Consider the following 24,401-nt stretch of genomic DNA (forward strand, 5'->3'; position numbering starts at 1 on the left):
TATTGGGGGGAAAAGTTAGTCTTTCATAAACGCCACACTTCACATAGCGCTTTCATGAAAAGTATGTGTAAAGAGACAAGTTCAATTATATGAAATAAATATAGGAACACTAATTAATGAAGGTATTTTATGCCATTTTCAATGAGAAACTCAATTTTTAATTTTTAAGCTCTAGATGATTCAAAATCATCTCTAATATGCTACTGGCTCAATATTTCCTTGCACAAACATACAGGTATACATGTTAATTTACTAACACTAACATGGTCAAACACCTTCCCCACCCCAATAAGTGGTCATCTAATAAAAAAATCGCTGTTAGAGACTGGATGGGGGAAGGGTTGCAATGGAGCTTATGGTCAAGCGGAGAGGACCAAGATACAGTGGGATGAGTGCTGCAGACGAACCCAAGGAGAAACAGGTGTGAGTGCCGAAGCGACCATAAGGGAAGGAGAGTATGGGGTTCGTGGGGCGGGGAAGGTAGGGGGAACAGTGAAAACAGCAGAAGAGCGGGGAGCGGGGGTGCGGCCTATAAAAGCATTCTGGAGCTCCGAAATCGCTGGATTCTCGAGCAACGGCAAGTGAGCGCGGGCGTTGAAGTCTCCGGCGGGGAATAATCGGAATAAAAGATCCTCCAGGCTTTAAAGTCTCCGAAAGTGAAAACAAGCAGCTTGCATCACGAATTTTAATTTCTGTTGTAGGGTTGGCAAAAAAAATAAAAAAAAGAAGAAGAGCAGTTGGAGAAGGGCGAGTTCTTGCGAAGTGAAACGCGGGTGGGGGTTGTGGGGGAAAGAGAAGAGAGCTGGAGGGGTGGACTGTGTGAGGGGAAAAGGAGTTGTCTGGCGAAGAAAAGGGAAAGGATCCGAGTGGAGGACGCGGAAATGTGATTCGGTCTTCGGACGGTGGTGGATCTGCTCGTGAAACGAACTTCGCTCCTTCTCCCGGCGAAAGGGAAGTTTTTTCGTCAGTGTGGACCCATAGCCTGGATACGGGACTAGTTTCGAGGTGTTTCTCGCCTCCTCCATCGTCAATCGGGACTTCTGCAGAGCTGCTTCTCCGCCGGAGTACTTGGCGTCCGCCGTCGGCGCCGAGACATGGCCAACCTCAAGGTAATGCAGAACCGGCCCGCCCCGGTCCCGCGGACGGCTAACAGTTGACGCACGGCGACCTTGTGGAAAAACTGGACCATCATTCCAGCTCAAGCGGCGTGTCCACTGGATAAATCCTCTTTGGTTCGGTTTCGAAGTCCGCAAAGAAATGATCCGGCCGTTTCAGTGTCAAGTGTGCTAACCAAACGAGATCCCGAGCGAAATGTGCTCAGTGATTCAAAACGACTCGAAAAGGCTACATTCGGCATTACACGCTATAATGTATAGCAATATGCGCAATGTATAGCATTAACCATATAACCATAGTGCCATAAAGTTAGATAGGGCACTAAAATTTAAATGCGATCACGAAGGATCACGTATGGATTTTGCTTCATATTAACATGTAATATTGCCCATTAGCCGCTGCCAAAATTAAATCCTCGTCTTGCAATACGTTTTTTTCTACTTTTCGTCAATGTTTTAAATACACCTGCGCATATTATCTTTTTGGCTACGGTAACAAAATTCTAACTTCCCAACAGTTAATGGTTCCCAAAAATGAAACATTCTTGGCTACTAGTATAAAATTTCTATAAGACTATCCCGCAGTGTAATGTAATCCAACAAATATTTTTTCAGTTTATTAGAAATTATCTCAACTAATTTGATTTTGCCGATTAACTTCGCCATTAGACTATGAAAAAAATTAGAATATAAAAAGCACAACCTAATATATAAAAATAGCACGAAATGCAATAAAACGGTAAAAAAATAACTGCCTTCAATCATTAATTGAATACATCGTGTATCCGAGAAAACTTGATAGATTTACATGATGAATTTCAGCTGAAGATAATTTGCCTAAGAGCACTATATTTGTTCATAAATTTTAGGACCAACGCAAAGTCACGTGCTCAATTTCAATAACATTCGTGATAAAGTCGTCATCATTATGATAAATTGACCATCCTAAAATTGGGTTTGCAAATTTCTCCACTCACTTCTTTTCAAATTGATCATTATAATCGTCTTTTTTACTAATCATGTAAAAAACAGACATAGGAATTACATTATCCTGGTGGAGGTATCGTTTTTTTTCATAAAAGTAGTCACAATAATGTTGAGACTTCATTTCGTGGAAGAATAATTTGGGGAAGAATATCGAAATGGATATTTGCAATCCTTTTACATTTTGCTGCAGCATTAATTAACATTTTACGCGCGGATACTCTAGATTCCGTTGAAAATATGACATCATGCCCTCACTTCAATTATTTAATATAATAGTTGCTTTATCATTAAAGCAACTGCTGCTTCAATTTTTATTCATAATTTAAATTGTCAAAAATAATTTCAAAGACCATCTTTGACAAACTGACTTCTTAAAATTGTTAGATGCTTTATGTCTACTGAAGGAGCCAAAAAACAATAAAACTAATTAATCGACAGTTGCAAAAAAAAGGAAAGGAACAAGGGAAAATTGAAAAATTAAATTGGAAACAAAATGACTTCCCTTTTATTTTTCTACATTTTTCAGGTACTTTTGGCGGTCACCGCATTAGTGACTGCATGCCAAGCACTGAAGCCACCCGGGTACGTCGAAAAGCCGCCGGTTCACGATGAGGTGAGTATTTCTTCGGTTTTAACTTTTAAAATATTTCTGTGGATATTATAGGAGAACGGAGGAGAGCTACAAGCATCATTATTGTCCATTTTTCAGTAAATAGATCAAAGCACACTAAATTCCGAACTAATTTTAATTTATTCACTCTCAAAGTAAATTGTGCGTATATTTTAATGTATACTGGGACTAGCCGCGGTGATATCTTTCGCACAATATTACGTATATGTTGACGCCAGTCGGGGATTTCACAAATTATTAGTTGCGCGGAATTTACAATCGTCATCTATTTATTTAAGCATGAATTCGTGTTCCCATAAGATAAACTCGCAGACTATATGTATATTGTCGTCACCATCCCCACTAACTAAGAATTTACGCAAGGTACAGGATTTGCTTTAGAAACTATATTATGCCTAAATTTTTAGCTAATGTGAACATGGAACTTTTAATAAAGACTCGTTCTTTAAACGGATTAATATGAAATACATGCAGCATTCCCGTGGAAGTGAGAGTGCCACTTGAGTACCTGTCTCCTTTCTCTACGCAGATACTGGTTTCGGCTGTTATGGCATCCTTGGAGACCAATATCATCCTTGGATATTTGCATTTATCTGAAGACGACATAACAGCCCAAACCGGTAGTACCTACCTGAAAAGGTAAAAAAAAAAAGTGGAATCAAACAAGAACAGCTGTATTTCATCGGGGCAGAATTTCGAGATGTAATTAAAAAGACGAAGGACGAATTTTGAATTAAATGTAACTGCAAATAAATGAGATTCAGTTGATGGCTGAAGGCGATAAGGTTCGTGAAGTTTAAGTATCGTAAAAGTAATTGATACCTTGATTTTCATTCAAATTTTAACATGGAAAATAATTTAAACATGCCTGAGACAAGTACAGTTTTACGTACTGGCTTAGTAATAATTTACAAAAGCCTATCGTCTCCTAGAGGATCAAAAACTGATTTTAAAAATGAGATGACGTTATTGAAATAGGTCGTGGTAATAAAAAAAACTCTGTGGTAAATATAAAGTAGTTTCTTTAAACATTTTTAGGAATTAAGTTTCAATTTCTGTGAAGTCCGGTGCATTTGAATTCTCAATCACTTGGAAACTGAATTCTATGATGTCAAAATACAGCCGAACGAAATTAATATCACAATAAAAACACAGGGATAGGAAAAATTGAAAGTTCATTTCCATATTTTGTACAATTTTTAATATTATATTGATGGAGGCCTTCATAATCTCATAGGGAATATATTACTGATGCCATTTTAAAATTTGAAATTGCTATTTATGTTTGCATTTTTTTTCTAAAATAAATAAATGTTTTCAATGGAATTATATTGGGCCTTTCTCCCTTTTCATCGTATTGGAATTCGCAAGAGAATTTTCACAAAATACAACATCGAAGTTTCTTCAGAAAAGCTTCCACGCAAAAGGTAGAGCAATTGTATAAACCCCGTAAGAGACCGTTTTGCTCGTCGAAAACTCTATGAACACCGAAGAATTTAACTCAGGAATCAGTGAAAAAAATTTTAGAAAATGCAAGTCACTTCATCAAGTAAGAGATGTTCTCTACGAACACAAAAACGGTGCCCTATGACACATGGCAGTTACTGCCGTAAATGCTAGTCAGAACTGGAGACTAATTTCTTAAATCATTACCTGCATTCGCTTGAATGATCAAATTAACGCGAACGGAATAGCCGTCATAAAAGGCGTGCGAGAAAGTGATGCATGATTCGCCCTCGGGGGTATACCCAGTGGTTGACGTTACGCAATGTATGTGAAAGTTCACTATGAATCAGGCGGACGAGAGTGGTCCTCACGGATCAGGTTCGATGAAATAGGATGACTCCATCCATCATCAAAGGGATAACTCCGGTTCATTCTCAATGTATCAAGTGGTGAAAGGAATACCTTGTATACTTAATGCAACAGTAAAATTTCCCTCGAAGAAATTAATACGACTAACATTTATAACTCGAGCCCAATGTAGCAGCAATGGTCATTTAAAATATTAAACCGACGATTTAACCTCACGCACGCCTTCATTATTTTTGTACGTGCGGTTAAACCAGAAATTTTGCCATGAGGAAATAACGTTGTGCAAAGAGAATTATCTCTGTAGTCACTTATCATTCCATAGAAACTTTGTATGTATGTATATTCTAAAGAATATTTTGAATAGTTAAAATACAAAACTGGGAACTATTCTGATCAAAGTTGCCTTGCATTTGCGTTTTTAGGATGGGTTTAAAGTAGGCAAATGGAAAAGACAAATCAGCTATGTTCACCCTGGATAAAGCGGGTGATTCCCTAAGGGTAACTATTTATTGATTAAATTCACTTATTCATCTGCTTTGATTAAATTATTCTAACCACTATTAGCATGTTTTATTGTGCGCTCCAAGAGACGATTTTTTTATGTAAAAAAGGAAATAGCTGCCTCCAAATTACGAGTAATCTAGAGGCTATTAGCAGTTTTTTTTCTGAAAATATCCTATTTTTCCGGTAATGATTTCATAACAAGAATGCATAATAATTTCCCGATTAGCAAATAGTATATCTGCATTACATCGAGTTTATTTTCCTACCTCTTTCCACCAAGAATACCTCAAAACGGATACTAAATAAAGCACAGGCATTAAATTGCAAGTTATCTCATCTTCTACGATCATCAAATTGAACTCATATATTAATGTCAAACGAACATTTGTATTCCATGCACTTTAACAATAGAAATACCTTAGATTTAAAGAGATTAAAAAAATAAACATTTTTTACTTGTCACCCAAGGAACACGAAAAGGACGTGCTTAAGAAAAAAAGCGATAAAAAAAACGAATGATTTCCCCTCACTCAGTTAAAATTTTCTGTTTTGCATTTTTAATAAAATGTGAAGGACGTTATTTCTCTCTAAAAATTTAAACATGTAAAATAAAAGCATATTTTATATCACTTTCACATACTAAGCAGGTGCATTATGACCTACTATAAAAATTATTCCATCGCTTTTAATGAATAATTTAGTGGTCGGAAACCTTAGTATACATGATAACCACTTGGGTAGCATAAACACGTGAGGCTGTAACTTTTAAGCATAATGGTAGTGAAACTAGTTGTGTCACTATAGAGGAATCACGAAACGCTATGATGGAAGCATACGATATCACCAATTACCATGCATAGTTTTCCCCGTCCCTTTAAAATTTACTATCCTCAGTACTTAACTACCATTCATTAGAGTGAATGTTCCAAATAAAAATCCAGATATCCGTATTTACTATCTTTTTATTGGGGTACAAGTCATCCGGAGCTGTTACAGATAACTAAATCTACGAAATATATGCAATCCTTTCGAGAAATTAGTTTCGCGGAACGTAAGGGTTAATATAAATTTCCTCAAGCCATCCATCCTTGCCCATTAGTCAGTACGGCTATTTCCTTGCCGATCACGGATAATTGCAGTTTCTCCTTTACTGAATTTCCAAATAAACTTGACACCCGATAGAAAGGCCAGAACAGAATAAGGATATAAATAATCACCAAGGCAACATTGTTATATGAAGGAGCAGACTCAATTAAATATGACCGGTATTTCTGTTGGTCAATGCATACCCGCAAAATCAAATTCGCTCTGGCAGGCCGTAAAACTAAAAGTGAGGATGGTACCTCATCAATATATCAGCTTATTTGCATCGATTAGTTAGTTTAGTATTATCCAACAGTCCCCAGTTCAATTCCCGGTTTAGAGTATTTTTTGCTCATGGCATTTCATTTGAATTTTACCGCCACTCATGCGGCGGGTTCGAATAACAACTCATTTAGAATTGGCTAGAAATTTCTGAATAACGGTAGAACCAGAGGCGAAACTATGGGAGGGGATAGATCCCCCTCCCAAAGCTTTAGAGAAAAAAAATATTTTAAACTATTGCATAGTTTTGACATTTAATATAGCTTCATCTGCTTCGATAAAAAATGTTAGCACCAAAATAATGTAAAACGGACATACCATTTTTTTCCCGGACCCCCCGTTTCCTGAGGTGGTCGCCACCCTAGACCATCCCATTCCCCCAAACACATTCCTAGTAACGCCAATGGATGGAATCATGTAATAAAATCGTCATGATAGGAATATATACTCACGGATAGCTTTAGGTATGGTATTCGCTAGATATTATAGATATACTGTCGCGAATGACTTTCATGAGTCTTGCACAGGTTAGGAAGATTTTTGTCATTGCCAACATCAAATCACTACAAATATTTTGATGTCTATTTGGGAATCGAGGAATCCAGCCCTTGGATTAGGCAGAGCAAAATTCATCTTAAATTAATGGATGACGGCGATACTTTATAAAGCATTAAACAAGGTAAATAAAACAAATTTGTATCGTTCCCCGATCAATTTCGACAGCTAAGCGTCATTTTGTAAGCGGAGGCAACTTCTATCGCGGGATACATTGAGTACAAAGTTGGGATTGGGTTGGTGTGGTGGCTCGAGTATTGGCTACCCATTCCTTGGCCTCGGGTTCAAATCCTAATCTGGTTGCAGGGAATTTTCAGAGACCGTCCTTTCCTTGCTTGAATTTGAGCTTGAAGATAGTTCAAGCGCAATACTCCGTCCGTCGGATGGGACGTTAAGCCGTGGCCATCCGTTAATACCATACTAATGGCGAAGCCGGGTCTCCCTCCACCCTCCCTTTCATACCCTTCCCACATGGTGCGCTCAGTTGTCGATCACCTCTAGCAAATACTATACCATACCACACAAAAAGTTTTCTTCATTTACCATGTTTAATAATTTAGCTTTTTTTCGCCAAAAATATTCATAACTTCTGTTTTTTGTTGTTTCGTATTTTAGACATTAGAAAAAAACATCCAAAATCAGCCACTTTGACGTCTGCACCCTTGCCATTTCAGCCAGTGCACTTGTATGCCACGTAATGGCCTCTGAAAACGAAAGTTACCGGCCTGAAACTTGAATGGGTTGATGTGTGAAACTCTTTCGCTGGTGTCGATGTACCTGCGGGCACTCTCCCTATCGAAAGGCGCGGTTTGTCTATCTCCCTAATCGAATCCCCGTGAGACACAGCGCTCCTTCTCTCAATGCAGTTTTCCGCCTCCTGTTCGACCGCAGAGCAGACCGCTCGCCGTGCCAAGGTTGCCCGCTCAGTTTTACTTTTCGGCGATGGAAGGCCCACGATGTGGCGTGCAGCGCGGATGCAACTCGAGTGCACTCGACGTCGGTGTACTTTGACTCTCGCGGTGTAGTATAATGTCTGCGTGAAGGGGATACGACCACTTTGGCGTCCGAAGTCAGCCCGCAGACCGTCCCGTTGGGCAGGTGTGAGGGGTTAAAGTGGGTCAGAAGACCGCGAGATGTGTGCGTTCGAGGAGACAGGTTACGTGCTTTCCTCGTGCCTGGCCCAAGGACGGAAAATTCATCTGCGTGGGCGTAGGTAGGTGACTTGTCCAGAGGATATCTACCGGGCAAAGGGACTACAAAGAGGAGGACTACGGTCCCCTGCAATAATGCTACCCAGTCCGTCCCGTAGAGGGTTTACTTACAGTGAGTGTAAAATGCATTCGGACAGTTCTTCTTTCAAGTTAAAACTTTTCATTTTCTCTGTGTTCGCTTATGATTCTGGCTTTAAATGATTCTCAGTGTGCACTATGGTCACTATTTATTTATGATTACACTGCAGCAACAGCAACAAATAATAAACTTTCGAAACTTTATAGAAAATTGAAAAATAACTTCAAATGCGTCGTACAAAAAGTATTCGGACACCTGAATTTTTTCTTATTAAATGAAGTTAGTTGGAACACTTTACGCAATACCTAGTATTTTGCGGCATTCCTTTTGGTTTTCAGGACTGCCTGAAGGCAATTAGGTATTGAATGGAACGATTTTTATGTGACAATAGGAGGTATTTGGTCCATTCTTCTCGCAAAAAAGTCTTCAGGTCTTATATGACATTCCCTTATTTTTGTCTCCATAATACTCCAAACATGCGCTATTTATTAGAGGTCTGGTGATTGTGGAGAGGTGTTCAATTCTTTGAATGTGTTACACACGATCCACAGCTTTGTTTTCTTAGCGGCGCGTTTGCAACCATTGTCCTGTCGAAATATATATTTATTTCTCAGTCCAATCTTCTAAGTTTTAACTTAAATTGAAGTAAACATTTTGCTTAAGTACGACGCCATACATCTTTTCATCCATGATCACTTCCACAAAGTGCAAATTACCCACTCCAGAAGAGCCCATGCATCCCCACAACAACACAGAACCAATCCCATGTTTCAATGTTGCTTTAAAGTTCTCGGTATCAAGGTCAGTATTGTTCTGACGCCACATCATTTAATGACCATCTGATCAGAATATGTTGCTCTCGTCATTGGAAATCACGCGATCCCTCTATTCTTAAGGCTCAGATCGATGTTCCGCGCGAAATCTATCTACCTCTTGCGATTGACCACGCTGATCCACAGCATCCTCCTTGCTACTAGGCTGTGGTACCCGTTTTGCTTCAACACATTTCGGGTTCCCGAATCGCTTTACCATGTCGTACACAGTTGACCTAGGTCGTCCGATAAGTCGAGCTTTTTGATTAAGTGACTTTCATTGACTATAGTACCTAGTAATGAGCTTTCGCTCAGCTTCAGTCGTCTCAGTTGCCTTTCGTCCCATGCCTGTCAACACTTCAGGTCGCCGTTTGGTATAAGATGCGTTTCACCTCACCACAGCCAAGGGGAAGTATTAGCGCCCACAGCTGGACAGCAATTGCAGCGGTGGGCTCCGGTAAACGCCTGATCGATGTGCACCGTGTGTACGAATACTTTTAGCGCGCGAAATTTTTGCTTAATATTGACTCAATTTATAGCAAAGTAGCAACAAATTCTCGTTCTTTCAATTTGTAAACCTTTACCGGAGCAGTAAATAGTAATACAAGACTCACGTTGAATCCGAAGAACAAGTGGAACGGAGACAATATAGTCATAGTACCTGGAACAAGTACCTACCGTCCGAATACTTTTTTCACTCACTGTATGTTGTCGCTATGGGATCACTTTAATCGGTTTCCAAAACTTGCCGCAGCGTAGTAACGGACTCAAGAGCCACGACTATTACAAAAAAGGATCCTCAACTTGGCTACTTAATATATTGTCACGTACAATTACATGGGTTTACAAAAGTCGCCAATCGTGTCACTATCCGAGATCCGAGCTTCACGAGGAAATAAGGTATAATTAGGGGCAGTGGCGGATCCAGAATAGGGTAAAGGGGGGGCCAGTAATATTGGGGGTCCAATTCTATCTAGTGTAAATTGGATACCCAAAGGGGAGGCCCCTACCCCTCCCACCCATTAGAACCGCCACTGATTAGGGGTATTATAGCAATTTATATTCATGATGATGTGATCTATCAAATTCATAAAATCTCAACGCCATTCCTCGCAATCGCAAACGATACACTCCAAAATATTGGGAAAAAAGTGGATCGAATTGCACTTACCACCGCGCCGCGGACATTTGTGAACACCGATTAAAATGCGACCGAAGTGGCAACAGATATCATCCTTCAGTGGAATGGAGTTGGGCCCCTCTAAGCGGTCCCCATGCACAGAGCGATCCGTTGACTTACACTTTTTGTACTTTCACCCGCTATGAATAATATTGAAACCTATGCATTCGATAGATTGTACCATCAAAAATATTAGTTGTGGATGGAAGCCCTAGTAATAATTTATCTCCCTCCTGATATTCGGAGTCCTCTACCGTCAGCGACGCGAATGGTGATTTATGCCAGCCAATTAAAATGCGTAGTGGGTGAGGACACATTTAGTGGCCGACTGTAGAATCCTTTATCGTAGTACTCGTGGTATCGAGACCAAATCCTCCAATGCGTAGATTTTTCCTTCCTATGTTCAATCGGATTCTGTATTTTTTGTATTATTTTTGTTGCACATTTATTTGATCATATATTTACGTACCAAGAATATAAAGACTTCTAAAAAACTTTACTCTGAGGTCCTTTACATCAGATTGAATTCCTCGACTCCTAATGAGGATGAGCGAGTTACTCGCTGAAACATTGGAAGAAGACATGAAAACCACAACACGGTTTGAAATCGGAGATATGATAAATGAAAGCAGAAATTTTTATTCAAAGTTTGCCTCTTCTAAGTGTGATTTAATTTGTAGGTTGCATTGGGTAGGTGAGGGTAGAGCTCACCCTCGACTAGGTAATCCATACAAAGATTACATAATAAGAGGCCAGTTCCTATCCCTGGGCCACCTCGTACATCGAGGATTCACCTGGAATTTTAACCACGAAACCTATAGCAGTATTCCAAAGCTGACAGCACGCTGATACACTGAAAAAAGTGGGTTAGTGACAATGTTGACTAGTGGCAATTTAATTTTTTTCGGTATTAGTTTCTTTCTTTCAAGAAATAATTCCAACTACAGTTTGTTACCGATATAATATCCGAAGAATTATAACCTTTAACTACAGTGAGATTTGGATGTTCTAATATTTAGCTGCACCGCTTGTCTCACGTCGATTCTACTGGGCAGAATGGATAGTCAAACCGCTTGACAGTGAGAAGGCTCGAGGGGGGAATCGACATCCGCTAAGGAGTTTCACACTTCATTCCCTTCGTCAAGTTTCGTTTTCAGAGGAATTGCGTGAAACTCAAGGTGGCTGTAAATAAAACGATGCAAAATAAACCAGGCTTGTTGAAGATGTGAATTTGAAAAAAATTTGTTGGCTAACTTTGGATAGGATGTTCTAGATGCAGGAATGTAAAAGTGACGAAAATTTCAAAGAAGCGACTGTTTTCAGTTTTCTTTGAAACTCGAATACTGTGAATAAACGCTGCTGACGCTGTTAAAATATTTCCGTAAGGTAAACTACGCCATAACTTTTTAACATGGTACTTTTTTCTCTAATCCTTGCACTAGCGTCTTTCGGTCTCACTCTTAAGCTTGGTTCAATGACTCCCCACTCGATAGCTACACTGTGGTGCTAGCCTTTTCTTGACAGCCTTTCTTCTATAGCCCTTTCTTCTCTCACCAATCATGATATCAATTTACAAACTTCGACGTTACGAGATTTTCTATTGTTAAGATCCCAAAAATAAATAGTTTTTTTTCTAAAACATAAAAATACCAATCTCCTCAAAAGTATAAGCAAAATTTTGAAGAATTTTTTAATCAATATTCAATCCTGACTATACATTGAAAAGCGATATCATTTAATCCCACACCTTGACAATGATTTCTATGACTTTGACCTTAAACATCATCGAGAGTTGCAGTATTTACCCATCGTCATATCCTGATTACTGAATTTCACACCCACAAATAGAGAAGAGGCAATACCAATATTTTTCCTTAAGTTGAGCTCGTTTTTTGCAATTTCCTCATCATACCGCGACAAACATCCATTGAAAAATCCTCCTGAAGAATACTTTATGGATATGAGCTAAATAAGGAAGCTTTCTAATATCACTGTGGTTAAGAATTATATTCACTTGTTCATTTCACTAGAAATAATTACAGCAACTAACTGTTGCTGTAAATATTTCTTAGCAGATAGAAACTTACTTAGCTAAATAAAACCAATATATGCCAAGAGCCAACATTGTCTTCAACCCACACTTCTGCAGTGCATAAGCGTTGGTCTGAAAGACCCCGTAAGAGTGCAAAGAAATCGCTTTTTCGGGTACAGGGATATCGAATATAATCCTGTATTTGAACATTTGAGGACTTTCACCTTTCACCCCCTCATGTCGACGCCCACTAACTTTCCATTTCAGTTGCTTTTACGTTGCATGTTGCATGAAATTGCTGGCCGTTACAAGTTTCAATAAGGGTCAACGCGCACCTTCTTTTTCTAATAATTTATGGTGTGTATCAGGAGGACGAAATGACTGAAAGATCCTCGGGGTTTGAGTTATACTTTTGATAATAGTTCAATAGTAAATTGATGACCTAGCAGGAAAATGTCCTGAATTCATTTCCAAATCATTCATCATCAAATCATTATTCTAAATGAATATAATCTTCGCGTAATAATCAAGCATCTGCATAACCAAAATGAATAAAATTACGATACATCTTTGAATTATTTTGATTATGTTTGGTATATTATGGTAAACTCTAAACTCAATTTTCCGAATAAACGAATTTTCCGATTTAATTATAACACTGAGTGAGCAATTTACTTTCAAGCAGGTCAAGAGATATTCGAGGAAAACACACTAAGAAAAGAGGCTAGTTGCAATCTCTTCCCCAACTATCAAAATCGACCATGGGCTCCTAAATTTCGATGTACATATGCAATACCTATGCCTTTATCACTTTTTATTTGCTGAAATACCGGATAGTTAATGTATCGGGATTTTAAAAAATCGTACTTTAGATATTTATTAACTTAGTTTACTTACTTCAGATAGTTAATAACAATTATTTGGATGCGTCAGCAATATTGAGCTAAGACACGTGAAGACTAATTTAATCCTTTTTAACTTCCGTTCTCCTTTTAAATCATGACTTGTCAAATTTATCTAGCACGATCTCGGTGTTTTAGATTTAGGTAATCCTTATCAGGAAAAAACTGCTAATGAATACATTTTATTTTCAAGCAGATATTTGATTAATTCTTCACTTAAACTTATCTACAATTAAGTTTGGCTGATTGTGAGATTAAGTCATAACAGTCTTTGCAATGAAAACAATGCAAGAAACCTTTTCAACTCCCACTTAACGTGATCAATTGAAGTGAAGTAAAATGAAATATATGGCTTAGCTACTGATATCATTTCCTCCTTCCTTTATTCTTCAAGAAAACTAACATTTTCAAACATCAAATGCTAACTGTATATACTTCATTCCTAGTAGATTTGTTCTTGTGCGCAAGTTTCAATTCATCCATCGCTTTCATAGTTAGCTCTTTCATGCAGCTTGTAATAGCTAATTTTAAATTACCACCATTACCTCCTTCCATAATTCGGCAGGTGCTCAAAACGTTACTCGGCGATCTCAACAATTCACATGTATGGGCTGCGTGACACCACTGAAACGAAATTTTACAAATAAAATTATGCATAAAAAAATAAAATTAAATAAAAATTAAATACTCAAAGGCACTAGAGAGATTTACGTGAAACATTCGATATTAATAGCCGCACGTAACCAGTAATATCAAGATCACCCATTAACTAAGTGAACTGTTAGATTTATAGCGCACTGAACTTTACGGCCTAATTCTATTCACACTTACCCTGGGCCTTATCCGGGGCCCGCAAAGACCCAACCGAAATACCCCTTCCCTTTGGACGGATCTTGTATGAAGAGTTTACAATTCAGTAGTAACCCTGATAAGTGAGGTACGGCGTGAACTAAATACATTTTTCACCTATATTTCCTCGTCATAAATTTTTTATACCCTCATCATCTTGATCTGAACCAAAATATAGAGTAAACATGTTAAGATACCGGATTGCGACACTTATATCCTGTTTACGTATGTGTAACTAACATACATGGTGTGGGGTGATGATAACTGCAGAATTCGTCACTATGGATTCCAAATTGAATGCTGAGACTTCCAGCCTACAGGTGACTACGTCATTAAATTGCTAACTTATTTCTATTCGATATAGCTACCATCATAAATATTTACTAATATTCGAATTTTAATGTGAATAATTAATTCTGTACGAAGAAAGACCTATGTAATTTTTTATAAAATACGTCCCTCTAATAATAATGATAAATATGGATACAAGATAAATTCAGATACACAATGGTTAGCATGACTTTCTAGACCGAAAAGTCGTTATTTTAAAATGGATTTATTCCCCAATTCTTTGCACCCTCAACTTCCTTGATCGCTGTTATGATTTCTCGCCATGAGCGGGAGTAAAATTCCATCACAGTATTGACAGATAGCTTGATGTATAAAGAGCGAATGTAATTAAAATGATTGTACGTTGGGCAAGGAGCGCTTTTAGGTGATATAGATTTTTAACGCACAGTCATATTGAAAGAGCCACGGAGTTCCTTGGATCAAGCCTTTCAAAACTCGAATCCGCCAACTTTCAAATTTAAAGGCTTTTACGTGGCCCTCGAGAGCATTGGCCGTAACGGATTTAAGGAATAATGCACAATCCACGTGTCGCCCTTTCCCTCATTACTCACGCCAACACATCACGGTAAAAGAACAGCTGTAACTTCAAAGAGAAACTTTTAATTTTTCTTAAATTACACAAGAGAAAAAATTCGGAAAGCTTTTGATTGCACATGCTGATCGTGTAATTTCATTGAAGAAAATTACTGACCTCACAAGTCAAGACATTTATGGCTTAAACACCAACGTGAAGTAACAAGGTAATCAGCGGTAAAAGTAATAAAATCCGAAGGTCCAAGCGTGATAGAGTGGAATTTGTCCACATTGAAATAAAAAATTGCAATTTTACACGATTATAAAATTTAATCCGACCTAGGCTTCGATGTAACTACATCATCATCAAGTTGATGTAATTACATCGAAATCTATGTCGGAATAAATTTACATGTCGTGGAAAATTGCAACTGTTTATTTTAATATGTAAAAATAATAACTATGAAGAGAATACAATCTGGCATTGACTTATTGCCTCTCAATACCTTAGGGAAAATTATAATAAACATAGGCAAAGCGTTTGAGATTTGAGACATAAAATCCTGTATCGTTTCATTTAGACCTTCATAGCGAATGAATAGGCAGATACATAATTTCTCCGGTCAAAATTATAATTTACAGGTCATTTTTGACGCATAAGGCATTTCCTTAACCATTTACCAAAATACCTAGTGATCGAATACTAGCCTCACCCTACATCTACCTTCGCTATTTCCTTTCCTGCCTGTGATGTCATCTTCCCTCATAATTTTCCGACACCATATATTACGTAAGACTAACCTATACTCATCCTGTCTTTCACGGTCTCGCAAATTATCGTTGTTGCCGATTCCAATTCATAGAACTGTCAATAAAATTATCTTCCAATGTCCACCTAAAGTAGATTGTGGCTCTCTCAATGACTAATACAATTTATGACTTCTCAACCCCTACTTAATGATGGTGCACTTTGTGTTTACTTATACTTTTTAGTCATTTCAAACGATACTTTTGGTGGGAAATGAAATTTAAATGTTTTATATTCAAGACATTTTCTTTGTGAATTCAGCACAGCTTTGGCAAATCGCGTTTCACAGTCAACATTCCGAATGGATTATTGACACAAAATTTCTACAGTCGAACTAAATAATTTTTCAAATGAAACCTTCGTACCTAATGCTTGTATCTCAACATTGTAATTAAATAGTCGCATTTATTGGGGCGATGGACAAGGTACTCTTACAGACCACACAATGCTCCAGCTCACGCCAGGTAAGCATTCAGAATGAATATTTAATGCGGTCACCGAGGCACGAGGTTCGGCCAGCCGTGACCCGATATATCGTATTCATCCATATTTATACTAAGCAAGGTCATATAGTGTCTCTGATAAATATTTCGTCTCTTATGAAAGGATAGAGACTATTGATGTGAATAAAGGGATAGCCAAATGGAAAAGAGAGGTGAAGATTGAAAATTCACGCGACTGTGGAGCAATGAAAAAATAATCCTTCGTTTTTTCCAAGCATATTAAATAAAAGGTACCTACATACGTCATACGAAGATTCATCTCCAAAAAAGGGACGCTTTGATATCCACTCCAATACGAACACGCCTTTTGCAGCACTTGAGTAATAGAAACTCCACATTCCCTTTATCATCAAGCCTCACTTTCTTGCGTCTTCTCGTTTCGATCAGAGCATTTAAAAGCAAAACGACTCTCAATGAAATATTACCAACCGCATCGTTGGTATTAAATAAGAAGAAAATTCGACTGCTTATTATTTTTTCATTTATTTAACTGCTTTTAAAATTAATTTAGCGGGCATTAACCCATTGTATCTTACTTAATATCTCGTTAACTTAGTATCCCGTTACTTTCACTTATGCCTACGTATTAATACGTAGGCATACGTAAAAGTAACGGGATACTAAGTTTTAGGTAGTTATGGAATTCCGCATTGGATGTAAAACCAGAGGTAAAACCAAAATAGTCCACGAAACACAATTCCCATGCCCCGGTTTAACGCAAATTTATCGTAGTCATTTAACATACAAGTGGTTAAGCATCGACAATCCATATGCCTATTGAGTAGAGAAAAAACTAGGCTTAAGGAGGAAAGGTCACGGTATCGTTTTTCACTTTTGGATAGTGCTTGTCATAGAAGAGAGGCATACTCAGTACCACATAAAAATACGCATTATATTACAGTAAAGGCAACATTTTAATATGCCTACAGGCACCAAAATTCTGCAACACAGAGTTCTCGTAGGAAGACAATTGGGCTATTTTACAAGGAGTTTCGGTTGAATTTCGGGCGATGCCTTTGAAAACTCCTAAATATCTTCACAGTCCGAGACAAAATTAATTGCTCTACTTACCCTGTATTTGTGAATTTCGTACTCATATGGCTTCGCCCAAATTGAGCTCTACCTCTATCACGACCTCTGTTTTTCAAACGTAGACTTCGAGTAAAACGCAATGAGAGTTTAAACACGGCATTATGTCGAAAATGAGATAAAATGTAAAAATAACATAATAAAATTTCATGGCTGGAAATGAAAATGATATCAAAATAAAAGGAATTGGTAACAAAAACTATTTACCTAAAATACTCAAGTTTAAATATAATTTTCCTTATCTTCCATAATCAAGATTTACATTTTGCATCAATGCCAACAAGGCACTAGCAAATAATTATCATTAACGTTGACTCTCAGCCTCTGATCTGGATTATTCCGCCAGAGAATCTGCAAGTAGGGACTAATTTTCCATGCAGATTATCTTTTTTCATGTCAGATTTCAATTATGAAACCTGTTATTTTGATTCGTCATTACTTGCAGAAATTAAAATAATATGGGGGATATCCGAAAACGCACTCGCATACATTAATGAAAGAAGCTTCAAGCCTGAATGGAGGCGCAATTCGTGTCTAGGAGAACCAACATAAAATGACTAATTTTTTATTCGAATAACAAAATATATAGCAAGTTCAAAGAAAACGATATCGCAGAAATTACTACTAACCAAAATGTTCCCGAGACGTGGAGGATATAATAACCCTTTTGATCCTCCTCACCCGCAAAACACGCATTGCAATTAGGTTTGCGCGCAAATGTAACGTTATAGTTAGTAAATAATGGTACTGCTCTCTGCCGCTTATTTACTATGATGTGCAATTTAATATGATGGTTCACAAATAAATAAAACATTTTTTTCGTGGTCGTGGAAAACATTTGGCCTCCTAATAGTTTAGAGAGTGCTCAAGGAATTTAAAAAATATAAAGAAAAGAATGCGATTGGCAAGTTAATGTTGTTTCACGATTTACAGAAAATGCATGGTAAATAAAATAAAGGCTAATGCACTTTCTCTTCCACTAACTTAGAGTCCGCCGAACTACGCCTTCGACTACGAAGTGAGGGACCACGACGGTGGCGCCCAGGGCCACACCGAAGTCCGCAAGGGAATATTCGCCGTTGGAGGGTACTACTCCCGCCTGCCCGGGGACAGCGGCGCGCAGAGGGTCGCCTACTACGCCGATGACTGGGGTTTCCACCCCGTCCTGGTCGCCTACGGCGGCCGGGGCTACTCCACCAGACTCGCCTTCGGAGATAAGGCGGTCGCAACGGCCAACGCTGCCGCAACAGGCGAGTTCAGTGGAGCCTCCGCAATCAAAAGCATCGGGGTCCACGTGCCGCAATCGGTCAATCCGCTGCCTGATCTGACCCAGACGGGTGCGGCCGCACTTGCTGCCGAAAACCCCCAAAAGCCGGACGCTGACCAGCTCCTGGCTTCCGTGGGGGCACCACCAGCTCCACCTCAGCCCCCTAAGCCAGTACTAATACAAAAGCCGGCCCAGCCCATCGGAGTAATACCGGTGGTCACGCCCAGGCCTCCTGTCTATTCCAGCGCATCTTCATCTGTTGTCCTTCCTGCAGCGGCGTCTTTCGTGAGGCCCGTTCCCACTTACAGTCCCCAAGTAGTGGTCTCCACTCCCAGGCCTACAGTATTAGCTGCGGTGACCCCTACAGTCACCTCTCACATATCTCCAGTCATAGTGCACCATGGTTCCCCAACAATTCACACGGGTCCTGCTGTAGTCACTTCCCACGTTGCACCCGTGGTAACCACGGTATCTCCCCCTCCCGCTCCGGTCAAATCCACCAACGTAGTCGTTTCAACGGTTCCCAAGCTCATTGCACCTCTCCTACCAGTTCATACTGCACCGCCGACAGCGACAAGCTACGTTTCATCAACAGTATCCTCCCATGCGGCCGCTCCAGCAGTAGCAACAGCACACGTTGTGCCGGCAGGAACTACGTACTTACCAGCAGCAGTACCATCTTACTCGGCAGTGAGCAACGTGGCCGTTGGAGGGGCATACAACGGTGCTTCATCGTTCCACGTAAACGTTCCACAAGTTGTAGCCATCAGAAACCCGACTCCTACACCGTTTTACGTCTCCAGTACCCCCGCTCCAATTCCAGTGGTCCAGGAAGGTTTCCACGAAATCAAAACTAACAACGAGGCCGTGTACTATGAAGTTTCCACGCCGGCTGTTTCATATGTATCGAGCACCCCAGCAACGCCAGTCAAAGCAAGTGTTGAATTCGAAACATCTACGGTCGCCCCTAAGTTTTTCACCCAAGAGAAAGGCCATATCAAGGAGTCTGCTGCCGCTGCAGCAGCCGCGGCGGCCTCTGCACTGGCTGCAGCCTCTGCTACAGGCTCAGGAAGTGGATTCAACTACCAAGAATCGACTCTTCAGTCGGGAGAGGAGGCCTATTACAGTCAATCTAGTCACAGCGAGGGAGGTGGAGCTAGCTATTCTTCGAGTTCCTTTTCCTCTTCTAGTGGAGAAAACGAGGCAGCCCAGAATATCGATATAAACACACAACAGGAATACAGCCAAGAAGGTGGATATAACTACGAGGAAGTAAACGTAGCAAATAAAGAAAATGAAGCAAACTTACAGCAAGAAATAAATCAGGAGGGTGGTTACAATTACAACGAGGTGCAACAGGTATCAAAGGAAAGCGGAGCCACCGCCCAACAAGAGATTAGTCAGAACGGAGGTTACATTTACGAAAGACCGTCCGTCGGCTTAACATACACACCTCAAGTGGGGACCACAAACGTAAAGGTTGAGTCCGGAGGTGCCGTAGAACAAGGCTATCAATATCCAGTCAACTTTCAGCAAATGGCTTTGTTTTATAACCCAGGATTCCAAGTACAGTATCAAGAAACACCACAGTACGTTTACACCGGGGGATTATCTTCATCATCAGTTTCCTCGTCATCTTCATCCCAGTCTTCCTCATCATCTTCATCCGGCGTTAACATTGGTGATTCCGGTGGTACATCATCCCTGGTGCTAAATTCTAAACCGCAAGGCGCAACTTCTTTCCAATCACATGTTGATGAAAGTTATTACAGTCAGGATAACCCGTCAATATCACAAACTGAGACTCCAGGAAACGGATATCAGGGAATTAATGTACAGGTGTCGGGAGGAGGTTACGAAGAACAACAGATTGTTACCACTGAGAGACCTCAATTTGCTGTGGAGGAAGGATATGAGTATCAAAATTTTGGAAGGCCGATAGTAGTGGCAGAAACTCCAACATCTGTAAGCAAACAACGGCCAATAATCGAATCTTCAACTTTGCCCCCTCCTACTGCTAGTCCCACCTTAGCCCCAGATTATGCTTTCCCCACCTCCACTCCTTCCAGTCCACCAGCTGTAGAAGTTACAACACCAACGCCAGTTACTGACTCAGCTCCGATTTCACCGTATTATTCCACTTTTCCGGCCAAGCAACCCTGCAGATCTTGTCAATATAGCAACAATGGGCCCACGACACCTTCAACCCTGACAGCAGTAGAAGTTACAACACCAGCTCCAACCCTGTCACCGGATGATATCAATGCAATTTTCACATCCGAACCCCCTAGATCAGAGTGCAGTGGATCAGGGTGTCAATCGAACGGTAATCAGGAGGGCACAACTCCTAGTCCACCTAATGAAGAAATAACTACATCAGAGCCAGTCACTTCTTCAGAGCCAATAACTCCCTTCTACTCCACATTCCCCGCAAATTCAATATGCAGATCCTGCCAATACACAAGAACTGAGCCCATAACACTTCTAACAGCCCCTGCGACTGATTCGACATCGCCTACTTTGGACGAAGAGCTTCAGCAAGTATTCTTTCCAACCGCCGCAGCCAACATTGATTCAGAAGACAAGACTGTAGAAACAACTCAGTCCATAGACGTGACTCCGAAACCCTTCTCCGCAGATGAATCTTACTCCACAGAAACAACCAGGCCACCAACAGTTAGCGTTGAGGTAGTCCACAATGAGGAAAACCACGAAACTACATCATCAGCTTTCCAAGAATACACCCAATCAGCGGGGACTACAGTACAGGGATTATCAAGCGGCAAGGGATCGTACTCCTTTTCCCACGGACCATTTGGAAGCGACCAATTCCTATCGCACCTCGTCAAAACAGCTAGGCCATCGTTTTCCAGCGACCAACAACGAGAAGTATACCCAAGTGGCGTAGGAAACCAGATTTACACGCAGACGAGCGGGGAAGGAAATCAATACTATTCAAGCAATCAGGAGGCGAACAAGGAGCAACAGAGCTTTAGCAGCGGATCGGCTCAGCAAAGCTATAACACTGGATCCGTTCAGCAGAGTTACCAAGAAGCCACGGAAGAGAAGACCGGAGGTGAGGAATATTACAATGGTGGACAAGTGTACACGGTGACTTCAACTCCCGCACCACCCGCACGTGGTCAACAACAGCACTCATTCGCCGTTAACCCATCCCCACCATCCGTGCTTTATGTGGACCGGCCGGTGGCAGTACCAGTGCCTTACGCCGTACCGCAATACGTTCCGTACGCCGTCAAGGGATCCTCATCTTACAAGGGCAAGGGTAGTCACCGTACCTCTTCCTCGTCATCCTCGTCAGACTCCTACGAATCCTCGACGCCTTCCGTTATCAGCGTCACGCAGATCACAAAGATAAGAACGTCTGGGAGAAAGACGGCGGACAGAGGGTACGTGAAGCAGATAGTTCAAGAAGAGTCTTCATCGGAAGAAGAGGATGAGGAAGGAGAAGAGGTTGTGATCAAGGGTGGTTCGGTGAAGGTTAGGCCGGGGAGCTTCAGGCAGCAGGGATATTTCAGGCCCGCGCAGCGCCCTTCAGCCTTCAGGGCAAGTTCTGTGAGTGATGGAAGTAGCGCGGTAGAAGGTGGGCTGAAGTACGGAGACAGGATAAGGATAGACAGGCCGCGAAAGCTCTGCATCGAGTACGATGGATTCAAGGCTCCTTTAATCCCATCTCAGACAGACTATTCTCATTCTATCAACCTACGATAGAACACCACTAGTGAGACTTTGATCACAATTCAGGCAAGCCATTAATGTGGGCCTTCATAAAATTTTCTGCATCTCAATTTTGCAAATCCAGCATGCATAATCTGTTAGCCTAATGAGCAATAAAGTACAACAAAACGATGGGAACACGTGCTTGAGCCTTGTAATGAACATGGAAATACAGGTAAAATAGATCTATCCGTGAACGTTCTCCATTACAAACTCAGGTTTCAATTCAGTTATTGCCTAAATCTCAGTGTTTTGAATCAGCAAGCATACATAAACATTTCAGGAAATCATAAGTGGACTTTAGAAATTGATTTGATGAGTGCCCTAACAATGTCATGTCCCATGCCACCAGGGTAAAATGATGACGATAGAGGAACAGTAAATTATATGTATGAAGAAGGTACTTTGCCAATTAAATGCAAAGTTATCCTGGAGATAATGGACTTTCCAATAATATAGCATGCAAGAGTTCAGTGAGCAGAGCGTTCAAAATTTTCAGACTTGCACGTACTAATGCCAGCAGACGTAAAAAAAACTAGATATTTTTTTCCCATCTAATCAGACAATTAAAATTGAGGTAACCATGGAAACGTCAACAAATCATATGTTTCCTTGTACTTTCTAGATATCGAATGTCATAAACTTCTCATCCATTCTCTTAGTTCATGCTATTAAATATAGCAACATGACTGAATTACTATATTTTTGTGCAAAAATTTTTAATTTTGGTTGATGATTGTCAAGGAAAAAAAGATAACACAATTAGAAATAATGAGAAAAATACGCGAAATAGCGCATTGCCTCACACTTAGTGATCAAAACGTAAGTAAATCTAAATTCTTTACATATACAACTACTTCCGTCAAAATTCATAAACCAAAGGGGATCTAATCCAGAAACAATATACAAAAGTTTTCGAATTTTGACATAGATCGTAGACCACGTTTAAATTATGCATCTCAAAGACTCCTAAGTATAAAAATACGATAGAAGCAGCTACTGCAAAAGGAAATAAATATTATTCATGAAAATCAATTTTTGAGTCAATACTAAAGTCAATAATGCCCAGGGATGCATAAAGGTGCATAATTTCGATCATAATTCTAAGAGGTGTAAAAAGGAAGAAACAACATTTCAACTGAAAAGAAAAATTGCAAAAAAATATGAACCAGTCCTTTCTTCCAACTACCTCATTTTAACATTACTGCAAGCTTACTGTATGCAACCTTCATTCATGGAGAAAAATTTGTACCAACACATTGAATGTAGCCGCATAAAAGTTGAAAATTTGAACTCATCAACTATCATGAAATACCCATCAAATATTGCTCAAGCCTACGTAAGTAAATGCGAAACGAGGAGAGAGGCATCTGCGAGTATAAATTTATAACACGAATGAAATAAGTTTGCACTCGGCAAAGATAGAAGCCGTCATGAATTTTTATGCGCATATTTCGAAGGGAAATTTAAAAATGTTGGCTATCACGAACATTCTACATATATAAATGCGATTCTGAGGGTGCAAAAAAAACGGCTACAGTAGAAGAATAGAGAGTGATACATTCTCGGGAGGCTCAAATTAAATTATAGATCCTGGGAAAATGTTTTAGGGGAAGACTGCAGCCGATAATAAAATTATTGTATGCCATTCATTCCCAGTAAACAATCGATAGTGACAGGAAGCTGTGGAACCATCACTATTTCCGTCTATGCGATGACAAGCACCGACCCTGCGCACGCTTTTAAGGCGATTAGGGTCAAAAGTAGAAGACTGAGCAGTCACCCGGCTATTTTAGAGCGGCGAGAATAGATTGCTTCGGGCGGCGAAGAAGATCCTTTGGTCGAACGCAATTCCCTTTTCCCGTTGTAAGAGATACGTTGGTGGTGACATCCTTACCCCGACATTTGGAGGACGGTCAGACGCCGAAGACCTGGAGTCTATAAGAATTTAGGGCGGTATTAATCGTTCGGCTGAGCCGGCATGTTGCCCTAAGGAGGTGAGCTCTGCCTTTGAAACAACAAAAAGAGCTGTTTATGTATGAAAATTGTACATGTATTTTTATTTCTAATTAATAAACTGTAATATAGAAAAATC

The 24,401-nt window shown here is 39.9% G+C and overlaps 1 protein-coding gene across 1 annotated transcript; it reads left to right on the forward strand.

The window, feature by feature from the left end:
* Positions 1–581: 581 nt before the first annotated feature.
* LOC124167011 (mucin-5AC-like) lies at positions 582–24,401 on the forward strand. The gene is made up of 3 exons (XM_046544776.1): positions 582–1,109; positions 2,629–2,715; positions 18,290–24,401. The coding sequence occupies exons 1-3, from the start codon at positions 1,095–1,097 to the stop codon at positions 22,298–22,300; spliced, it is 4,113 nt and encodes a 1,370-aa protein (XP_046400732.1). The 5' UTR covers positions 582–1,094; the 3' UTR covers positions 22,301–24,401.

Source organism: Ischnura elegans, chromosome 10 (assembly GCF_921293095.1).
Source record: "Ischnura elegans chromosome 10, ioIscEleg1.1, whole genome shotgun sequence".
Lineage (NCBI taxonomy): Eukaryota > Metazoa > Arthropoda > Insecta > Odonata > Coenagrionidae > Ischnura > Ischnura elegans.